This window comes from Aquarana catesbeiana, linkage group LG07 (genome assembly GCF_042186555.1).
Source record: "Aquarana catesbeiana isolate 2022-GZ linkage group LG07, ASM4218655v1, whole genome shotgun sequence".
Taxonomy (NCBI): domain Eukaryota; kingdom Metazoa; phylum Chordata; class Amphibia; order Anura; family Ranidae; genus Aquarana; species Aquarana catesbeiana.
The window spans coordinates 78,000,331-78,022,428 of NC_133330.1; the positions used below are offsets into that span (position 1 = coordinate 78,000,331).

The following is a 22,098-nucleotide window of genomic DNA, read 5'->3' on the forward strand; positions in this document are numbered from 1 at the left end:
TTTGGTTTTCAGCATAAGGGAAATTTTATCACTTGATTATTGAATATAATGACTATTACAACCATTGCTCTAATTATATAATACATACTACTATGTAACACTTGCTCAGGGTTTGTAGCCAGGTTTAGTGCAAGGAAAACTTACATTTTTGTACTCCTGCACATCTTCATCCTTTAGACCAGCAGTGTCTTGTTCCTCTTCCACCAAGACATATGCATGCTGTTGCCCATCGATTACACTTTTCTCAGAAGCATAATCTTGAACAGTCCGTTTGGCTGGCCTACAGCCGCAATGTACGATCAAGTCGTCATGCCTATGACAATGCATCTTCTCCAGAACTTCTTTATCTGGTACAATATACGGTTCCTCCGCTTCCAGCTCCTGTGAGCTATACTTTGATAATGGATCAAAAAGGGGGTTACCTTCCAAAACCTCATTTCTTTCATCTGCAGTATTAAGTTCTTCTTGAGCTTTAAGGTCCACAGAATCCACAGTTTCATCTTTATCCTCTGGCAAATCAAGCGGAGAGCAATAATCTTCAAGAATCCTATCAGCAGAACTCCTGTCCATTCCTTGCCCTTCCAAGAGACTTCTAGCCCACTCCACGTGACGCTGGTATCTATAATTAGTTTATGATTGGTAAAGATGAATTCCAGGCAAACCACTAACTGCACAGATAAAATGCATAGGCAGTGAGGGAAAAAAAGTATTTGATCCCCTGCTGATTTTGTATGTTTACCCACTGACAAACGATAAGTCTATAATTTTAATGGTAGGTTTATTTTAACAGTGAGAGGCAGAATAAAAACAAAAAAATCCAGAAAAGCGCATTTCAAAAAAAGTTATAAATTGATTTGCATTTTAATGAAATAAGTATTTGACCCCTTCGCAAAACATGACTTAGTACTTAAAGTATTGAAGTATTTATGGGATTTATAAGGAACATATACTAGTAAGTAGATCCAAAGAGATACATTTAAAGGAAAACACTTTATTTTAACAAAAATAAAAAAATGTTTAAAAACAGTTTTACAGCAAACACATGTAGTACAGTCCTTATGGATATAGCAAAATTGATGTGGTTCCCACCATGTTTCACCCTTAAACTGGGCTTCCTCAGAGGATGCTGTCCACGTAGAAACAAAAACCTTCTAATAGGAAAAGATATATACACTAGTATCAATATAAAGCATTTTAACAAAAAAAAAAAAAAAAATCAATAAAGTATACAGATAATTAAACAAATAAACATACATGTGCATATTCAGCTTAGAGCTATCCCTACTCACCCCAGGATCTAAGATAGATATATTAAACTGCAATCAATGGAGATTTGGGGACTCTACAAAAGCCACACCAAGCCAATGACTGCAGGTGACCATAATACTGGAAAGCAAAATAACAAAAAGAAAATGTGAACAAACATCTCCAAAAAAGAAGACTTACAAAATATAGTTTGCAGAAACGCAAAACACCCAGGGATGCAGAATTTCCAAAGCAGGATACTCATATAAGGAGCTAAACAGTCAGAATAGAAAAACACTTAATTTGTATATGCTGATAAAATAAACCAACATCCAAACATTTAAAGCAGATGCTTCATACTGAAACAAAGTAATCCCCAAACAAGAGATGCAGCAGTGAAAGAGTACTGTATCATTAACGTGCAATATATGAAGAATCTTTGTTTAAAAGGCTAGTACCTATGGTTGGACGAAGAACTATATACACCACATACGTATATAGCAATCACCAGAATGTTGTTTATTGCTAGAAAACTTATAGCTAAGAAATGGCTTTCGGTGACACCACCGACACACGCAGAATGGGTGAATACCATAAATGAAACTCTATTGAGGGAAAAGCTGACATACCAACACAGGGGTAGCCCAGCAAAATTTGAACGTATATGGGATCCTTGGTTGGAGGTACCTGGTTTAGCCCCCTTCCAATTGGTCCAAAATAAAATACTAGGTGGCAGAACGCAGACGCCTACCCCACTTGTTTGAGGAGGGAGGCTGTCTACATTGAATGGATACAGGATGCTATGATGTCATAGGGACTCAGAATATAGATCAAACTGTCAATAATTTTGATGAGAAGTTGTCTTACTCTGCGGTGACGAGTTATAAGGTTTTAATTATATATTAGTTAAAAGAAGAAAGCAGACACTATTCCCCCCCCCCCATTGTTTTTAGGGGGGAGAGGTACCTCTACACCGACCGATTGTCCGTTGAAGGACCGGGAGCGGAGTAGGGGTACAAAGTACTAAAAGGACACACTTACTAATTATAGAAAATATGAGGTAAAGCTGAAATTGGTATAGATATGTAAAGATTTGTTTTCATAGATTGATTGTAAGCCTATATATACACCATAATATTGCAGGAAACATAAGCTGATTGACTGTATATTTGGATAATAATATGTCCTTGGCAACGTAATTTGATGTATGTTTTTGTTTTTGTTTTAAGGAAGAGTTTTTTCTCTTCTTATGTTTTAAAAATCAATAAAAAGAATCTGATTTAAAAAAGGCTAGTACCTGAAGTCCTGTGGTGTGAGAGCTTGTCCCTGTGGTTCCGACAGTTGTAATGGCCGAAACAAGCATCCTTTATTACCCCCCATAAACCAGCGCAGCCGGCTACAAACAAAAAGACCACACGTGCCACTCACGTTATTTCCCTTGTCCTCTAAGCCGCTGCTGGGTCCCAAAGTTCAAGCTGCGGGAAGGCAGGATGGACTCCCTCTAGTGGCTGGAGGGGAAACTTTCACCCCGGACATAACAGCGGCTTAGCGCATAAGAAACAGGGCTAAGGAACTAAAAGGGAAGGACCTGAGATAGTGACAGGTTATGGACGGAGAAGCAAAATAGTGTTGCTGGCAGACGGCTTTCTGAACAGGGAAATGCCCAGGGACCCGTTTGATTAGACAAAAATTGTAACATCAAGAAATGTGATAGATTGTTGGTCACAAGACATTGTAAATTTTAGATTATAGTTGTTTGAACCTATGATGTTCATGAATTCAATTAACTCCTGGTAAGTAACCGACCATACCATCAATATATCGGTGGAAGGCGATTATATATTCCAGGTATTTGCCGATATCTTATAAATCCCTCTCCCATCGCCCCCCCCCCCCCCCCAGGTACTGGTTGGCATACGATACATTGTGTCCCCATCGCAACCCCGTGCACCTGGAGGTAGTGGGAGAGACCAAACAAACACACTCATCGTAAGGATAAACCTAAGAAGGTCCCATATAAAATTCATTGTATTTGTAAGCAGAATGGCCACGTTCATGTAGATGTTCTGCTGTAACACGAAGTCCCAACTCATGTGGGATTGTATTATGCAAACTCTCAACGTCAATGGCTACAAACCAAGCATATTTAGGGATGTGAATACCTCAATGATCTTCAAGAGGTCAATAATGTCTTTTACATATGAGCCAGACACGCTGGTTGCTGGTCGGATGGGGGGGTGGGGGTATTTAAAGCTGCTTGTGTCTGCCATTACTGCCGGAACCACAGGGACACGCTCACACACTGCAGGACTTCAGGCACTAGCTTTTTAAACAAAGATTCTTCAAATATTGCACGTTAATGATACAGTACTCTTTCAATGCTATCTCTTGTTTGGGGATTTATTTGTTTCAGTATAAAGCATCTGCTTTAAATGTTTGGATGTTGGTTTATTTTACCAGAATATACAAATTAAGTGTTTTTCTATTCTGACTGTTTAGCTCCATATATCCTGCTTTGGAAATTCTGTGTCCCTGGTTGTTTCGTGTTTCTGCAAACTATATTTTGTAAGTCCCCTTTTTTGGAGATTTGTTCAAATTTTTTTTTTTGTTAGATATTCTGGTTTCCAATATTTTTTTCTATTCATTTAGTTGGTCCTTAAATGCCTCCTATGGTCACCTGCAGTCCTTGGCTTGCTGTGGCATTTGTAGAGTCCCTGAATCTCCATTGATTGCAGTTTGATATATCCATCTTAGATCCTGGGGTGAGTAGGGATAGCTCTGAGCTGAATATGCACATGTATGTTTATTTGTCTAATTATCTGTATACTTTATTGATTTTATTGTTTTTGTTTTGCTAAAATGCTTTATATTGATACTAGTGTATATATATTTTTCTATTAGAAGCCTTTGTTTCTAAGTGGACAGCAGCCCCTGAGGAAGCCCAGTTTGAGGGTGAAACATTTTGGGAATCACATCAATCTTGCTGTATCTTCAAGGACTGTACTACATGTACTTGCTGTAAAACAGTTTTTAAATATTTTTTTAACCAATGTTAAAATAAAGAGTTTTTTAAATGTATCTCTTTGGATCTACTTACTAGTATATGCATCTTAAAAATACCATAAATACTTCAATACTTCTTTATCTCAGGGATGTGGAGCTATTTTTGGTGTTTTGTCCATGGTTAAGAAATTATCCTCGTATGACTTAGTACTTGGTGGCAAAACCCTTGTTGGCAATGGCAGGAGGTCAGATGTTTCTTGTAGTTTGCCACCAGGTTTGCACACATCTCAGGAGGAATTTTGTCCCACTCCTCTTTGCAGATCCTCTACAAGTCATTAAGGTTTTGAGGCTGACGTTTGGTAACTTGAACCTTCAGCTCCCTCCACATATTTTCTATGGGATTAAGGTCTGGAGACTGGCTAGGACACTCCAGGACCTTAATGTGCTTCTTCTTGAGCCACTCCTTTGTTACCTTTGCTGTGTGTTTTGGGTAATGCTGGAATTCCCATCCACGACCCATTTTCAATGCCCTGGCTGAGGGAAGGAGGTTCTCACCCGAGATATGACGGTACATGGCCCCGTCCATTGTCCCTTTAATGCAGTGAAGTTGTCCTGTCCCCTTAGCAGAAAAACACCCCCAAAGCATAATGTTTCCACCTCCGTGTTTGACGGTGGGGATGGTCATCTTGGGGTCATAGGCAGCACTGCTCCTACAAACACGGCGAGTTGAGGCGATGCCAAAGAGCTTGATTATAGTCTCATCTGACCACAACACTTTCACTCAGTTCTCCTCTGAATCATTCAGATGTTCATTAGCAAACTTCAGACGGGCCTGTACATGTGCTTTCTTGAGCAGGGGGACCTTGCGGGCGCTGCAGGATTTCAGTTCTTCACGGCTAGCGTAATACTAATTGTTTTCTTGGCGACTATGGTCCCAGTTGCCTTGAGAGCATTGACAAGATTCTCTCATATAGTTCTGGGCTGATTCCTCACAGTTCTCATGATCATGGAAACTCCATGAGGTGAGATCATGCATGGAGCCCCAGACCAAGGGAGATTGACAGTTATCTTGTGTTTCTTCCATTTGCGAATACATCGCACCAACTGTTGTCACCCTCTCGCAAAGCTGCTTGGCGATGGTCTTGTAGCCCATTCCAGACTTGTGTAGGTCTACAATCTTTTCCCTGACATCCTTGGGCAGCTCTTTGACATTGTGGAGATTGGAATCTGATTGATTGCTTCTGTGGACAGGTGTATTTTATACAGGTAACAAGCTAAGATTAGGAGCACTCCCTTTCAGAGAATGCTCCTAATCTCAGCTCATTACCTGTACAGAAGACACCTGGGAGCTAGAAATCTTGCTGATTGATAGGAGATCAAATACTTATTTCACTCATTAAAATGCAAATCAATTTATAACTTTTTTGAAATGCGTTTTTCTGGATATTTGTGTTGTTATTCTGTCTCTCACTGTTAAAATAAACCTACCAATAAAATTATAGACTAATCATTTCTTTGTCAGTGGGCAAACGTACAAAATCAGCAGGGGATTAAATACTTTTTTCCCTCACTGTATGGGAGCTATTTTAGCTATCAAAGGATTTGTGTTTCTGTTCATTCGGTTCTGAGATTAACCCAGCTCTGCCACAGTGCACAGCCTGATTTTTTTTGGGTTTTTTTTTGCTGCTCATATGTAACACATGTGGACAGTGAAAGGAGAAGTACTAGACCAATGAGCTCTCCCAGTCTAAGCTTTGCTGTACAAGAGAATCCGAGAGGCTGATATCAAGTGAATTTGAGGAAATTCTGATTTAAGATTGTTCCAAATACAATAAAGCAACGGCTCATAATTATGGATCTCAGAGGACAGTGATGGTCCCAGAGTAATTTATTATAAATCGTTCAGTAGTGTCTTAATAGTTTTGGGGCTGCACATAAAAGAGCTTTAGGGCTCCTTCACACAGGACGGATCCGAGATGATCCACCCGGGGAACATCCGCTTGCTCAGCGGGGATCACTCTGTGGATCCCCGCTGAACAGGCAGATGACAGGTCCATCGCTGCAAACTGTGCAGCGACGGACCTGTCACAGTGCCGCTCCCCCCTATGGGGGGATCGGATGACGACGGACCGTAGAGTCCGTCGTCACCCGATAACGGATGGAAAAGTAGGTTTTTCCTCCGTTACACTTTTTCGGATCGGAGAGGGTCGGATGTCAGCGGACATGTCACCGGTGACATCCGACGCTCCATAGATGTCTATGAAGGGTCCGTTCAGGTCCGCCTAAAAAACTGACAGGCGGACCTGAACGGATCGTTCGTCTGAAAGAGGCCTTAGAGTAGGGTTGAATCGTACTATGGCAAGGGTGATGGCAAGGGTGATGACATCACCAGGCAGCCGTATTTTCGAATGGATTTTACTTGGGCAGGTGTGATGTTATGTAATTATTGCTTTCAAAATTAACCTTTATACAAAAATGTACATTTTTTACATTGAAGAGATGATGCAAGCCTCGAAGTTATAAGATAACTAATAATACTTACTTTTTGGATGAAATAATCGGTAGTTTCATTTTAGAAGCTGTAAAATAATTAAAGTTATTTAGTATTAGTCCTAGATTTAGTAATATAATACATTGCATAAAACTTGAATACAACTAAAAAACAGCACAATCTTAGAGCATGCTCACCCAAAATGTTTTTTTTTCCCAACCGATGCAGAATACAGAATATCCACTAGTGGACAGCTCCATGTGCATACACTTACACTGCAGTGGAGCAGCCGCTCTGCGTCGGATCACGTACATGTGTGCTGTCCTTCGGTACAGCTCAAGCCAGTCAGAAGGTCCCAGCCAACAATTTATGGAGGGGACTTGCTGATTGGCTTAACGAATCACAGCACAGAGCACTGTGTTTACTAACAAAATAGGGCTCTCTACAGGGAGCAGCAATGGGGCTGTTTTTTTTTCTCCTTGCATTGCAGGGAGAAAAAATCAGCTCCATCTATTAGTAAAAGCAGCACATATTACGCACATCACACTAGTTAGACACACAGTTAACCCTTTCATTACTCCTAGATGTTAACCCCCTCCCAGCCAGTGTCATTAGTACAGTGACAGTGTATATTATTAGCATTGATCACTATATTAGTGTCGCTGCTGAGGTCAGTGTCAGTTATTCAGTTCCCACCCAGTGTCCGCTAGTGTCATATTTTCCGCCACACTATCACAGTCCCTCAATAAGTAGCTGATCACTGCCATTACTAGTATAATAAAATAACGAAAAATTACAGTATACTGTACATACCAGTTTGTAGACGCTACAACTTTCACACAAACCAGTTAATATACACTTGTTGGGATTTTTTTTTACCAAAGAGATGTAGCAGAATACATTTTAGCCTAAATGAAGCAATTCGATTTTCTACATTTTTTTTCTATTGGATAAGTTTTATAGTAGAAAGTAAAAAAATATTGCTTTTTTCTTTTTGGTCTTTTTTCGTTTATATAATAAATAATAAAAAACCCAGTGGTGATCAAAAAGTGCCGCCAAAAATAGGATTTTTTTTGTCATACTTACCTGTAAAATCCTTTTCTTTGAGTACATCATGGGACACAGAGTTAAGCTAATATTCATTACCTACTGGGTTATACGCCACCTCTAGGTGAATGGACACTGGTAAACAAAGTCTTAGACAGGAAGTGATCCCCTATATAACCCCTCCCATACAGGAGGTACTGAATCCTCAAAAAAGAGAGGAGGGATCTCTGTGTCCCATGATGTACTCAAAGAAAAGGATTTTACAAATATGACAAAAAAAATCCTATTTTCTTTTTCTACATCATGGGACACAGAGTTAGGTTAATTGTTCCATTACCAGTTAAAGTAGTTGTGCGCTAAATAGCAAAAAATGTCCTGGCATGAAGGTGCAAAACCTTCCAGAGGTGAAGTGGCTATTCCATACCAACCAATTAGAATTAATTTTTAGTAATCTGCTTCCTTAAACAGAAATAACTTGCAACCAGTTAATTTTTTGCACATCACCGTTGCTTTTTTAACTGGTTTATCGAATTAGAGAGATATTTGTGATACCTGGTACACAAGACATAAATTTGAAGCTGAACTCCAGATGTGACCTTTATTGCATACTTACATGGGTCCTGCTTGGAGTAATGTAAGCCTGCATATCTCATACCTGAAGGGCCACTGGGGAAGCCGACAATCACTTTGTGACCTCCTGGGTCCTGTTTCTGAGCAGCTTCTACGCTGCACACTGACCACATGGATTCGCTCGCTCGGCACTGTCGCCATTTACAGCACACCTGGTATTTTTTCCAATGACTACAAGGTGTTCTCTCTGATTGGGCAAGGTGGAGAGGGGCAGTAATGTCACAATCTCTACCTCATTCAGAATATGCCATGCAGACAGAGATAAAATTAAAAAAAAAAAAAGTGTTCTGTGAATGACAGCAGTGCCGGCGAGTGACCTCTTGTGATCAGGTGTGCAGAAGGAAAGGGCTATCATTGTAGTATCACCAACTACTACATTGATTGTCAGTTTCCCCAGTGGCCCTTCAAGTATTAGATATGCATATTTACATTGACCCAAGCGAGACCATAATAAGTATGAAATAAAAATCCGACCTGGAGTTCAGCTTTAACAAGGTTTCTAAATCAATTAATAAGATTTCTAGCTTGGTATAGTAAATTTAATCTTTTAGTTTTTCCAATGGTTTAGGAGACCAAGATGCATACTGTATGCATCTTTAAATTGCTTTTTGCTGAGTTTTATAGCTCTTTCTGTGATTTACATACTGGCCGGAGTCTTAAGCCCTGTACACACGATCAGAAAATCATACAAAAAATACCGATTTTCAGAGCAATCACATGTTAATCTGATCGTTAGTACACAGCTTTCGAGAGCTGATCATGACAGTCCATCCAATATTATCCGATCGGACATGCACAAATGTTTTTTCGTACGATAATCAGCACATCTGTCATTCGAAAATGCAATATTAATACACTACAACACATTACATCACTTTGGAATTTTTATTCCATCGTACGAAGATTTTCGTGACTTTAGTAAACTCTTCAGGTTCGATTTGAAATTTGCATGAAAAAAAAAAAAACAAACAAAAAAAAAAAAAACATACGATCATTCGTCCAACAATCTCATTGTGTGTACCGGGCAATTTCTACAATTTCTGATTGGACACATTTCAGGTTTTTAAAAAGATAGCACAATATATTATAGTACATTTAAGAAACCTACCCACAAAGTAGAATATGTTATGTACATTACTGATTATACTTACGATTATGTCCTTTCCACCGGACCCTCAGCTCACCCTGCTCAATGTTATATTCAGGTCTACTTCTCGACAAAATCCCCTTCCCAAAATATCCCTGTGAATAAAAGAAAAAAAAAAAAGGTACATGGAATACAGGCTCAATTTTAAATATGTCTGTGACAAAATGGGGAAAGTAAAAAAATCCTACCTTGCAGTGGGCTGCCCTCTCACTACAAGGGTTAAAGCGGACCTTCAGTCATTTTTTTCAACTTTCCATTTATTAAATCTTGTGCCCTTGCTGTTTTAACTTTGGATAATAAAACATTTTTTTTCTGCCAGTAAATACTTTATACAGCCCACTTCCTGTTTCTTGTCTGGTAAAAAGCCTAGGCTTACGACATCATGCACAGCTCTCTCACTCTTGCAGAGCTGGAGGTGTGCCTCTGTGTGTCTGTGTAAATCCAGGAAGTGAACAGGCAGCAGCTTCAGCTGCCCACAGTTAAAATGGCAGAAGCCAGACTCAGTGGAGGGAGATTTCTGCAGTATATTTGGCAAGTACAGAATCACAGTATATATAAAATAATATGCAAAGTGGTTGGAGAGAAGCTTCAGAATGGCAAATATGTTTTTATTACAAATTATGTGAGCAGACTGCAGCTCCTCTTTAAATGCTTGTTTAAATGCTAGGGGGTTGGGAAAATGCAATTTTACTTACCTGCTTCTCTTCTTGTGCAGTAACCAGCATTCCCCTATGTATTGGACTGCTCCTTGCCTCTGACTTTGGTATACTCTGCAGAAGGCATTATGTGGCTTAAACACATAGAGCTAAATTTATTTAGTTGAGCTGATTTACTAAAGTAATACATGGTCTTTTTCAAAGTAGATTTTCACTTATAGAATAGGGTGCACATTCACGTTGCAAAGAATACCCAATTATGTGCAAGGAAAATTAAAAACAGGATTATTTGTTGGACATTTTTTCTATTTTCCTTACACATATTAGGGCATCCTTTGCAAAGTAAATTTTGGCTATGTTTCACTTAGATAAGTTACAATTCATTTTGAAAGTGAACATGCTCTACTCCTTTTAGTAAATCAGGGTATCTGACTCAAAACACCCATTTCATAAAGCTCACCACCCATTCTCCATGTCACCATGCTTCTTTATAAAAAGAAGAGTTCTATGTGCCCTTACTTAAAAAGATCCTGCTTGATGGCTCATAATGTCATTTTTTGATTTGGCAAACTTTATGCTTTAACTTGTTGCTACCCTCTTGCACTTTAACCTCTTACTGACTGCATAACACATATATGTGGTGGCGGATAGCGTGGGCCTTATACACCCAGCCACCGCACATTTGTAACCACAATGTTCCCAACATACTGACTGAGTTGTCTTCGACAGCTCTTGGTCATGGCTTCTGGCCGCCCTACTCTACCAGCTCCTTATGTGACCGCTGTGAGAGCTATTCATAGTGGTTATATTATATGCTATATGAATAGAATTATTGAATTTAACAGTCTCTTGTGAAGGCCTTTTAGAAAAACTGGAAAAAAAAGCACTAGAATATGTTATGAAAAGTGTTGTTTATAAAGTCGGAAGTCGGGCTCTAGTCATTAGACATCAGCTGGTTGTACATGCCTAACCCAACCTCCAAATGATCTTTCTTCATGAGCTTGCATGTTTGTGCCTTTGAAGAAGGTGGGCATTTGATTGTCTCAAAAGGAAAAACCCCATTCAATCAGGGATAGCCATCCAAAGTGACCAATTCTACCCATAGCTGGCTTACCTGGGGAAAGTAAGCCAGGGTTTTGAAAGAGCCTATACACATCTCAACTTTTCAAGATGCAACCATGAAAGGCTGGATCAGGGAAACATTCTCCAATTTATCCAAGTACCTCAATGATAGTAAGTAAAGTGGACAATTATAATCACCTTTCCATATAGCAGCAGTATATCCTCCAGGTTTCTCACAATGATGAAATTATTAATAATCTCAGCCTGGCATATCCTGAAATCCTTTGCATAACTATCATGAGATAAAGGGAGGGGGAAAGGAGACTCATAGGATTCATAGACTTTTCTCTTTCGCCTTGGAGCATGAAATATTGCCTGGGACATCGTCTTCTTGCTGATAACAAGGAGAGAAGACCACAAAGAGATGTGTATATTATATGAAGTATATATCAGAGCAATAGTTATAATAAAAACAGCAATAATATCATGCAAATGGTGATGAACAGAGAGGAGCAACTAACATTCACAGATCTGACTTTAGTTGTTGAAATCAGATTTGCATACGATGCCCCTATATGCTCTGCCTTCCAGAATCAGGCTGAAAATGTGAATCTAACAGAAAAGAAAACACCTCCCTTGGACGGGAATTCCCACCATGGCCAAAGCTGCTGTAAATCTTATATAATGTAAATTCAATTTTAAAAGTAAATTCGGATTACTCCTTAACACACATTTCTGACTTAAGACATGTCAAAAAATGTTTAAAAGGCTCGTAAAGTAATGTAGAGGAATTGATCTGATTTAAGGTGTTAATTTATGGTATGTGATTTTTGGTAATACTTGTGGTGTTTATATATATATATAAATTTTTTTTTTTTTTTGCTTATAAACCCAACTGTCTTTTTTTTAAAACAAGTTTAACACTAGAATGCTTGGCTTGGTCCAGCTGAAGAGGATTATGGATCAAACGTCCCAGCAAAAGGAGAGAAGAGTATTGTGTTGGTCCTGGGATTTTCCAGAGGGCACACCCTGTACCATGAGTTATGCACTTACTCACTAAAGTTTTTTGATGTCAACATGGGATGGTCAATCTTTGATGCCTTGCTGAAGAGCCTTAGACCCTGGCTTATGCATCCAGAAGAACATTCCCAGGCAGCAGTGCAATACATTATTATCCATGTATTTGTTTACTTTTATAATTAGTGTTAGCCAACATTTTTTCATTTGGGATAGAGAAAAGAAAAGGCATCAGTTAGGTTCTATTAATATCTGAGTTGCTATTGTGAGATTTTCTTCCACTTCCTATCAGGACAAGAAGCAATCAAATACTTCAACAGGTAGACAAGGCAAAAAAAAAAAAAAGGGTTAATAAGTCTGATAACGGGCTTGCCACTTTCCTAGTGGCAAGGGCCAATATAAAACAATGCTATAAACAGAAAATGTGGACCCCACCTCTCCTGGTTATAAACAAGGTGCTGCCTGCCCAATAACGTATATATAAAAGCAAGATACCCCCAATGGCTTATATGCAGCTTACAAGTAATGAAAAATACTAATTTTATTTAAAAATATTGTTTTTAGTTTAAATTGGTAAAATTTTCACAATAATATCTAAACGAATAAATACAAATCAAAGTCAGTATTTAACCCTTTAGGCTGTACCATATTTAAACGGTTAATCCAATAAACTTCACGTTTTCTCAAAGTAAGTTCTCTATCACCCCCTCGTCTATTCTTCAGATACAACGGTTCCTTTTCTAGACACTCTGCTGAGTATACAGGACAACCGTATAATGGTTGACCTGTATAGAAAGCCTACAGACCGAAATCAGTTACTACATTATTCCAGCTTTCACCCTCCGGAGGTATTTAAATCTATACCGAGAAGCCAGCTGAAACGTATATCTAGGATTGTAAATCAGATGGATATAAGAGAGAGACGATTGAGTGAGATGGAAGACAGACTATACCAAAGAGGATATCCAAGTGATATAGTTCAGCAGGAACGTATCCATTTGGATCAGAATATAGAAAAAAATATAACCCATAGACTGCCTTTCATCTCGCAATTCCATCCATTCTCTAATAAGATCAATAATATAATTAGAAAACATTGGTCAATATTGAATAAAAATTATCCGACCATCCCCGAGTTTTACCACCCCCCCCACCATCATATCCCAGGGGTAGAACGCTGCATGATAGACTGGTCAGCTCAGACCAATATAGCACACCTATTCCTCGCACTACATTCCTAGGTCCCCTGAACCATGGATCCTATCCTTGTCTATCATGTACCAGTATAATAAAAGGGAAAAGTTTTTGCCACCCACATAAAGGTTACAACATTGACATTAAGGATTATTTTACATGTCAGTCATCTTATGTTATATACATTATTAAATGCCCTTGTGGTTTACTTTATGTGGGAGAAACAACCCAGAAGGTAAAAGACAGAATTGCAAGGCACAAGTAAACGATTCGCGACAAACTGGATAAACTTCCATTATCCAGACATTTTACATTACAGAAACACACAGTATCTCAGTTAAGATACATGGTCATCGATGGTATACCCATGAATAGACGAGGGGGTGATAGAGAACTTACTTTGAAAAAGTGACGTTTATTGGATTAACCGTTTAAATACAGTACAGCCTAAAGGGTTAAATACTGACTTTGATTTGTATTTATTCGTTTAGATATTATTGTGAAAAGATGATATTCCGGGTTTATTGTTACATTTTTATGTTTTTGTAGATGTCATAGAGGGAAGGGTTTCTAGGAGGAATATTTTCTTTATGAAAAAATCTTTGTGTCATTATCTATATTGGTTCAATTTTTCACATTTTTTCCTCATGTTCTTTTTCTCTTTTTTATTTTTCCTTTTTTCTTGTTTTCTTCTTTTTTTCCTCCTTTTTTCTCCTTTGTTCTTTATTTTTTTTTTTCCCTTTTCGTCTTTTTTTCCCTTTTTTTTTGGCAAAGAAGTAACAGCACCTGTTGACAATTGATTGTTCCAACCACGTAAAATGAGGAGAAATGACTAGTTAAAAAACCTGTTACCAAATGTGGGTTAATTAATTCCAGCTTAATTAAGTATAATTAATAAACGTATGTGTATATATATCATGTGATGTATGTAACCAGTTGCAGACATACAATTGTGAGAAAGGGTGCTATCTGTGAAAGCCCGAAACGTTGCAGCCAGCTGCATCTAGTATCAGTTCGATGTCTTTGTAATTTTTTATGGAAATAAATTTCCTGTGCAGCAATTTATATATTATATATTATATATATATATATATATATATATATATATATATATATATATATATATATATATATATATATATATTCACTAGAAAAGCAAGCAAAAAAAAAAAAAAAAAGGTTTAAATTGTTTATAAAATAGACGTGAACAAAAGAAAAAAAAAAAAGCAGGAAAATAATTAAATGGAGAGGAGAATAGGGAGTGAATTAAGGCCGATTAGAGTAAATTAAGGGTTATTAAGGGGTTAAACAGAGGAACATTTGTTCATCACTTTGATCTGCAGATGAAGAAACAGAAATATACAAAAAGAAACAATGTTTCTTTTTATTTTAGTGATACGCCTTGCTTGGCAACATGCACATATAGCAAAGTGATGGAGATAATGAAAGGAGGATTGGGCTGCCTGCAGGCCCACCTGCACCTCATCTATCCATTTAATGCATGTGCTTCCATTGTGGAAACGCTTATAAATTCAGTAGCGTTAGGGCCGCAAGCATACACAGGGTGCCGTGAAGAGGCCTTGCAGCTTATGCATGCATTTGCAAATGTGTGCTAACTAAACCCATTTTTAACGCAGACTGTTGGACAGGTTAATTTGGTCAGTTGACAGACTGGTTGGTGAGTTGAGCTATGGAATGTTTTGTTTTTGTCTTTCAGATAATGAAAAGGAGGATTTTTTTTTTTCCTTTTTTTGGCAACTAGTAAATCCTTGTCTTCCATAACTTTCTGGGCAAGTCATTATTCAAAACATTGTGCATGACACTATATGGAGCCTATTAAAGTGTGCTGCAATGCCAGAGCAAACAGACGCTACAGTGGCTAAAATTCAGCAAAGAAATTGCCAGACAACAGATTTCCCTTACCAAGCACATTCACATGCGGCACCCCCCCCCCCCCCCCAAACTCTATGACTACAAAAGTTTCTTGATGGTCATTGTCAATAGAAATTTAATTTTTTTTTTTTGCTTTAGGACGTTGGTGCCTAGGGAAGCTCCACTGTCTCCCAGATGTTTTGAAACTCTCAAATGGAAAAGACGAAAACTGAAAGAAGGTTTAACAAGTGCTAGGCCTTGAAAAGAAAACGGTGAGCCCTTTCTTTATAATGGCCGGGGAGGCATTTGCCCTGTCAACAGCCCTAATGAAACCTTTTCCCAAAAAAGGCCTGGATATAAAAAAAAAAAAAAAAGAAGATTTTCAATTAGCATTTCACATGATATTAGCAACTAAGTGGAGAAATTTAGAGGCACTATATAAATGGATCAAAGCAACAGAAACACTATTCTCAAGAGCACTTCTGCTCTCTACAATTTTATGCACCAAAGTGAGGGATACAATTTGAAGGACGCTCTTGTCCGTGACCTGGAGAATGTTTCCTGGCCCTCTGCATAAATACAGATGAGGCATGGACTATTAGGGAGAAGTATGCCAATTTCTTCCTATTGCAGTATTCCAAAGTGTAAAAAAAATAAAAGTATTTTTTCCATACACAATTCTTACCCATGCCAAAAGTTACTTAATAAAACTTGGTTGCTTACATTAAAATGTAAAACTTGTGAATCTCAATAGTGCTGACATGCGTTTGCACTTTTATGGTGTTACTGTAATGGAAGCACCTGTGCTCCTTTTAAATACTCAGTCGTGGGCAAGGAAAAAAGTTTTAAAAAGCACAAGATTGGATGTTAATAATGATGAACACACTATAGCTTTTTTTCAGCGAAAGTCACATAAAAAAAAAAAAAAAAAAGGGGGGGATGCAGAAAGGGGAAATATGGTGGTCAAAACACACTTTTTGGTTGACTGACAATGCTGTAATGCCACTGATACAGAACAATGAGTGAGCGTGGTTTATGTTGAAAATGAAGTGTTTTACCTGTGATATTATCAGGCCACAAAAAAATTGTATTAGCCTTCCAAACACAGAAGTTATGTAGACACAATATCTTATGTTAAAGTGGAAGGAAAGCCCACTTTTTAACTTGTGCCCACAGGTAAGCTTATAACATTTACCTGTAGGTACAATGAATATCTCCTAAACTTGCACTGTTTAGGATAATCATCCAGCCGGTGACCTCTCCGTCACGCGCTGTGAAGGGACGTCATCGCAGCTCCAGCCAGAGTCCACGAACCTGAAAGGAAGACCAGGTGAAGCTGGAAGCGCTGGGGAGCCGTGACAGCGCTGTACTAGAGAGCTCTTTGTCCAAGTAAGTCCGTCATAATGTGCTAGCACGCAGTGCATACTAGCACATTATGACTTAAGCCTGCAGGGGGGCCCAATTTTTTTCTCTGGCAGTTTACTACTACTACTATTACAGTATATGCAACATCCAAACACACTTGTACAAGTCTTTACCAAGCCTGTCAAATTTTATTAAAAACAAATAAACAGAGAAAATTGCCAAAAAAGGAAATTTATTTCAGGAGTATGGGTAGATGGCTTAACAACACAACAAATTATTTTACATTACATTTAACAAAATCTTGGAGTAATGAAACATGTATTGACTGCAGTAGGTCTGCATGCCTTAGTATATAATATAAAATACAATGAACATTGTGTGAACTAAATCTGTGCATAAAGAATTTTTTTTAATGGACTGGACAAATTTGTCAGTAATCCATAATATATTGCAATCATTTGTATATGTCCAATTGTTTATTGCATGGTCATCAATCTTGTTTGAACATCATATCACACATCTTATTATCAGTTAACTATATAAATGCTTAGCAGTCTTTCGATGTGATGGCTTCATTTGTTTGCTTTTTCAGCATTTTTTCCCCTTTATTTTTACTTGGAGAACCTGCCAGAAGCACACTTACTACTCTGTATCTATGAAGTAGCAGGGTTCACACCCTCGGCTACCCTTCTGATTTGGACTACAAATACCTCCCCTCATTCCCATCACATAGGGAGGAGATGTTTTGTAGTTTAGTAACAAACATGTCATACTTCCCTCCACTGTGCAGTTGGTTTGGCACAGAGTGGCCCCGATCCTCCTTGTCTAGGGTCCCTCAGAGGCGCTGGTGGATCCTCCTTTTCTCAAGTGCCCCATCTGAGAAGCGCACTCCTTCGGGACACTGTGCAAGTGCACTCCCGTGTCCTGCTTCTGTGTCTATTGACACAGAAAGCAGGACTGTGCCCCGTGTCATTGGACTTGATTGACAACAGCGGGAGCCAATGGCCGTGCTGCTATCAATCTATCCATTCTGGACTAAAAGACACCAGCCATAGCTGGTGTGCTCTTCCCTGGGGAGAGAATGACAGGGCTCAGGTAAGTAAAACGGGGGGGGGGGGGTCTGTAGACTGATGGAACGTTTTTCACCTTAATGCATAGAATGCATTAAAGTGAAAAACCACAAGGGTTTACAACCCCTTTAAGGGAAATAATACATTATCAAATGTGAAACATGGAGGAGGGCTTGATCAGATTTGAGCCTTGTACTACATATGGTGCCTGGTCCAAGTAGTACTGTACCCTCCTTTTGGGTTTCTGTTAGCCCTGGTTCTTTTTATGTTTATGTTGAGTTACATCAGTGGTCTAGAAACTGTAGCCTGGGGGAGATATGCACCCCAGAATGGTTAAGAGCAATAAGTTGGATTATTCTGAAGTGGCTTTGTACGAGACCTTATCTGAATCCTATCACCCCTCTCTGTAAAGATCTAAAACATGGAGCCTGGAGATGGTACCCTTCAAAGCTTAGACAGCTATAGCAATTTGCTTTAAAAAAATAAATAAAAAATAAAAAAAAAGTGTTCCATATTACCTAATACATTCAATTGACTTAAAATTGTATGTAATTTCAGAGGAAATGTTGCCTTTTTCTCTGCTTGGTTAAGTACCAACAAAATTTGTCCATGAATATTTCTTTAGGCACCATACATAATGAAAACACTGCATTACAGACACTTACAAACATATGCAGGAAGCATAACACAAATGACTCTGTACTTTATTGGTATAGTGTATTACAAACTCTTTAACCAGTTGTAATACGGTGTTGCTTTTTTTTTTTTTTTTTTTTTTTTTTTATATATAAACAACATCAGTCCAGGGCAGTTCACAAAGTGGGTAATGCTAAGACTGCAGGAATGCAGGATTACAACGCACTAAAAGACACCTTTCAGGAAAAAAGTAAAAAGGTTGTGCGAAAATACAGCAACAAATAAGTGCGAAACGTACACTATATAGCAAAACAGTTTGTGGATACCTAACCACCATGACTATTCTATGTTCATAAGTGAACAAGCCTCCATATTATTGAGTTTCCAGTATAAGATGCTGTTTTAATGCTACAGCATACAAAGACATTAGAAAATTGTCCACTCCCAACCTTGTGGGGAAGGCTACCTTCTGTTCCTGCATGAATGTGCCCCTATGTACAAAACCCATCTCCATAAAGACATGGGGGAGATTTACTAAAACTGGAGAGTGTAAAATCTGTTGCAGTTGTGCATGGTAGCCAATCAGCTTCTAACTTCAGCTTGTTCAATTAAAGTGATTGTTCAATTAAAGTGATTGTTTAATTTTTTTCTAATGAGCCTTTACAAACATGTTATACTAAAAAATATATAATGCGGCGCTAAAAAAACAGTCCAAAGAAATCTGAAGAGTGGGAGGAGTCAAATCACCAGATACAGTGTAGATGTAGAAAAGGCACTCGTCACCACGTGATAATGTAGTCTGCTTACCAGAAGGTAATAAGAATTAGGCATGAATGGATGATTCTCAATGGCATCCTGCAAATCCAGCCCTCTGGAACCCCTCGTCAGACAACAACCTCCGTGTAACTTCCTTCATATATATACACAACTCCCAATAATCGTTCAAAGATGGGGCTTTCCAATATGTAGTCATCAAATACCCAGGAAGAGAAATGAAGGACCCATAGTGAAGCCCATAATAATAATGTTTCTTCCTAACGGATGTCTTTAGAGGCCTCTGAAGACATCCGTTAGGAAGAAACATGTCAGGCAGGTTGACATCCGCACGCTGAATGCTGCAGCCGATTGTCCTTTCTCTGATGCATGCGGACTTGAACTTCAATTGTAAGTTACTACAATAAAGTTGTTTTATATATTATTACGGGCTTCACTATGGGTCCTTCATTTCTCTTCCCGGGTATTTGATGACTACATATTGGAAAGCCCCATCTTTGATGCGATTATTGGGAGTTGTATATATATGAAGGAAGTTACACGGAGGTTGTTGTCTGACGAGGGGTTCCAGAGGGCTGGATTTCCTGGATGCCATTGAGAATCATCCGTTCATGCCTAATTCTTATTACCTTCTGGTAAGCGGACTACATTATCACGTGGTGACGAGTGCCTTTTCTACATCTACACTGTATCTGGTGATTTGACTCCTCCTACTCTTCAGATTTCTTTCGACTGTTTTTTAGCACCACATTATATATTTTTTATGTGACTTTGTGTTTGATATCAACGAACTTTGCTGGCCGCTTGCTTATTTTTAGTTCAGCGCAAATTTTTTCCTTGTTTTTTTTTTTTAAACATGTTATACTAACCTCCTCTGTGCAGTTGGTTTTGCATAGAGCGGCCCTGATCCTCTTCTCGGGTCCCTCTTTGCTGCTCCTGGCCCCTACCTATCGAGTGCTCCCACAGTCAGCAGCTTCCTATGGGGGCGCTGGAGCCGAGTCACAGCTCCCTTTGTCTATTCAGACACGGTGCCCCGGTCCCACCCCCTCTCTCCCCTGATTGGCTGACTGACTTTGATTGACAGCCGCGGGAGCTAATGGCAGCACAAAGAGAGGCTGGGGGTAGGGAACGGCCACAGTTGGCTGCTTCTGTCGGCCAGTGTCTCAATACCCCACGCAGGGGAAGAAGCTAATGGCAGCATTGCTGTGTCTCAGCCAATCAGGAGAAGTGTCAATCAGGATGGCTAAAGCCTCGTACACACGTTTGGATTTTCGGGCAACCGAACGTCCTTTTTTTGTGCCATGCTAGTCTCATGTCGAAAGTGAAGAGATTACCCACAATACAACATTAGAAGTGACGTAAAGTGTTGAATAGTTTTGTATGTGTTCTTTCGTTTCTGAGCATGCCTAGTCTTGCTCTTACGATTTTTTTTTCGAACGAAAACTGTACTGATGAAATGAAAAACGGATATTGACTTCACATCCGACAAAAAAATTTATAGTCTGCACATCCAGCTTTTGTCTGATGAAAAAAAGCTAAAAATCGGCTGTCGAAAGCACCATATTAACGGTCCGAAAATCGGCAGACAGCTCATCATATTAAATTTTTCCATCCGATTTTCGTATCATATGTACGGGCCTTTAGACACTCGTGGACATCGCTGGAGAAAGATGGGGCTCAGGTAAGTAATTGGGGGGTGCTTCGGGAGGTTGCTACACACAAAAAGGTTTATCTTAATGCATTAAGATGAAAAAAAAAAAAAACAAAAAAAACTTCTGCCTATACAACTCCGTTAAGCTTTGAAAAAACACTTGGAAGCTGACTGGTTTCTATGCAGACCTGCACCAGATTTTGCACTCTCCAATTTTAGTAAATCAACCCCATGGCTTGATGGGAGCAAAATATAGGAACTTAACCCTTCACGCCCACGTAACACATATGCAGCCTTACTGGACTGAGCTTTTTGCTATGGGGCTGCAAATAAACATATCTCCCTTTGTGCTGGAAGCTCGCCCCAAGCACAGGCCCCGTACTAACAATCAGGACCTGGGACTCCCGATTTCAGATCAAGTAGCCTCTGATTGGCTACCACAGAGATTAGTCACTGTGAAGCCTGCCCCTGTGTTTCTCTCTCTGTGAATTGACAGGAAAGATGCATTGTATCTTTCTCTCTCCTTGCAGAGATAAAAAAAAAAAAAAAAAAAGCGCGTTTGTAAAATAAAATTTAAAAAAAAACAAAAAAAAAAAAAAAACAAAAAACAAAACAAAACACACAACCATGGAAAAAGAAAAAAAAAAAAAAAACAACTACATTAATTTTCAGCGTCAGTGTGTTAGGTAAGACAAAAAGGAAAAAAAAAAAAAAAAAAAAAAGTAAAAATGTGCACTATCGTTTCTGAGCTGTACTACGGGTACAAACAACAAAAAACATACACATATGTGCTATTGCTGCGATCAGGAGAATTCATCTTGGGTTGTTTTTTGGTGGTAGGTAATGGTAGTAAAAAGAAATACAGCTAAATTAAAGAAAGAAGAAATAATAATTCAGGCCAGGTCTTCCGTTGATAAAAAATAAAAATCCAGGAGATATACCATTACCTCCAATTGAAAGCCCAATTTGTCCTGAAAAACAATCAAGGTATAATATACCTGAATGCATAAAGTAGTTGTGATGATATGTACGGTTTTGCTAACACATGTCAAAGTTGCAAAATTGTGCTTAGGCATTAATATTTGCTTTATCCTTAGACGTGCACTGATCTAAATCCTACCGAATAGCTTTAAACACTGATGTTGAGCCAGGTCTTCTCCTCCAACACCAGTACCAGACTTCAAAAATGCTGTTTTGGCCAGAATCTCTGACCCCCCCCCCCCCCCCACCCCCCAAAG

General features: G+C 38.8%; 1 protein-coding gene across 1 annotated transcript in view; it reads right to left on the minus strand.

The window, feature by feature from the left end:
• TSEN2 (tRNA splicing endonuclease subunit 2) overlaps positions 1-22,098 on the minus strand; it is a 72,900-nt gene that overhangs the window by 35,810 nt on the left and 14,992 nt on the right. Inside the window, exons 2-5 of the mRNA XM_073592353.1 lie at positions 11,480-11,675; positions 9,568-9,658; positions 6,791-6,827; positions 145-619 (exon numbers count right to left, since the gene is read on the minus strand). Coding sequence (XP_073448454.1) covers positions 145-619; positions 6,791-6,827; positions 9,568-9,658; positions 11,480-11,665 — 789 coding nt within the window. The 5' untranslated portion in view covers positions 11,666-11,675. The remainder of the gene's footprint in view (positions 1-144; positions 620-6,790; positions 6,828-9,567; positions 9,659-11,479; positions 11,676-22,098) is intronic.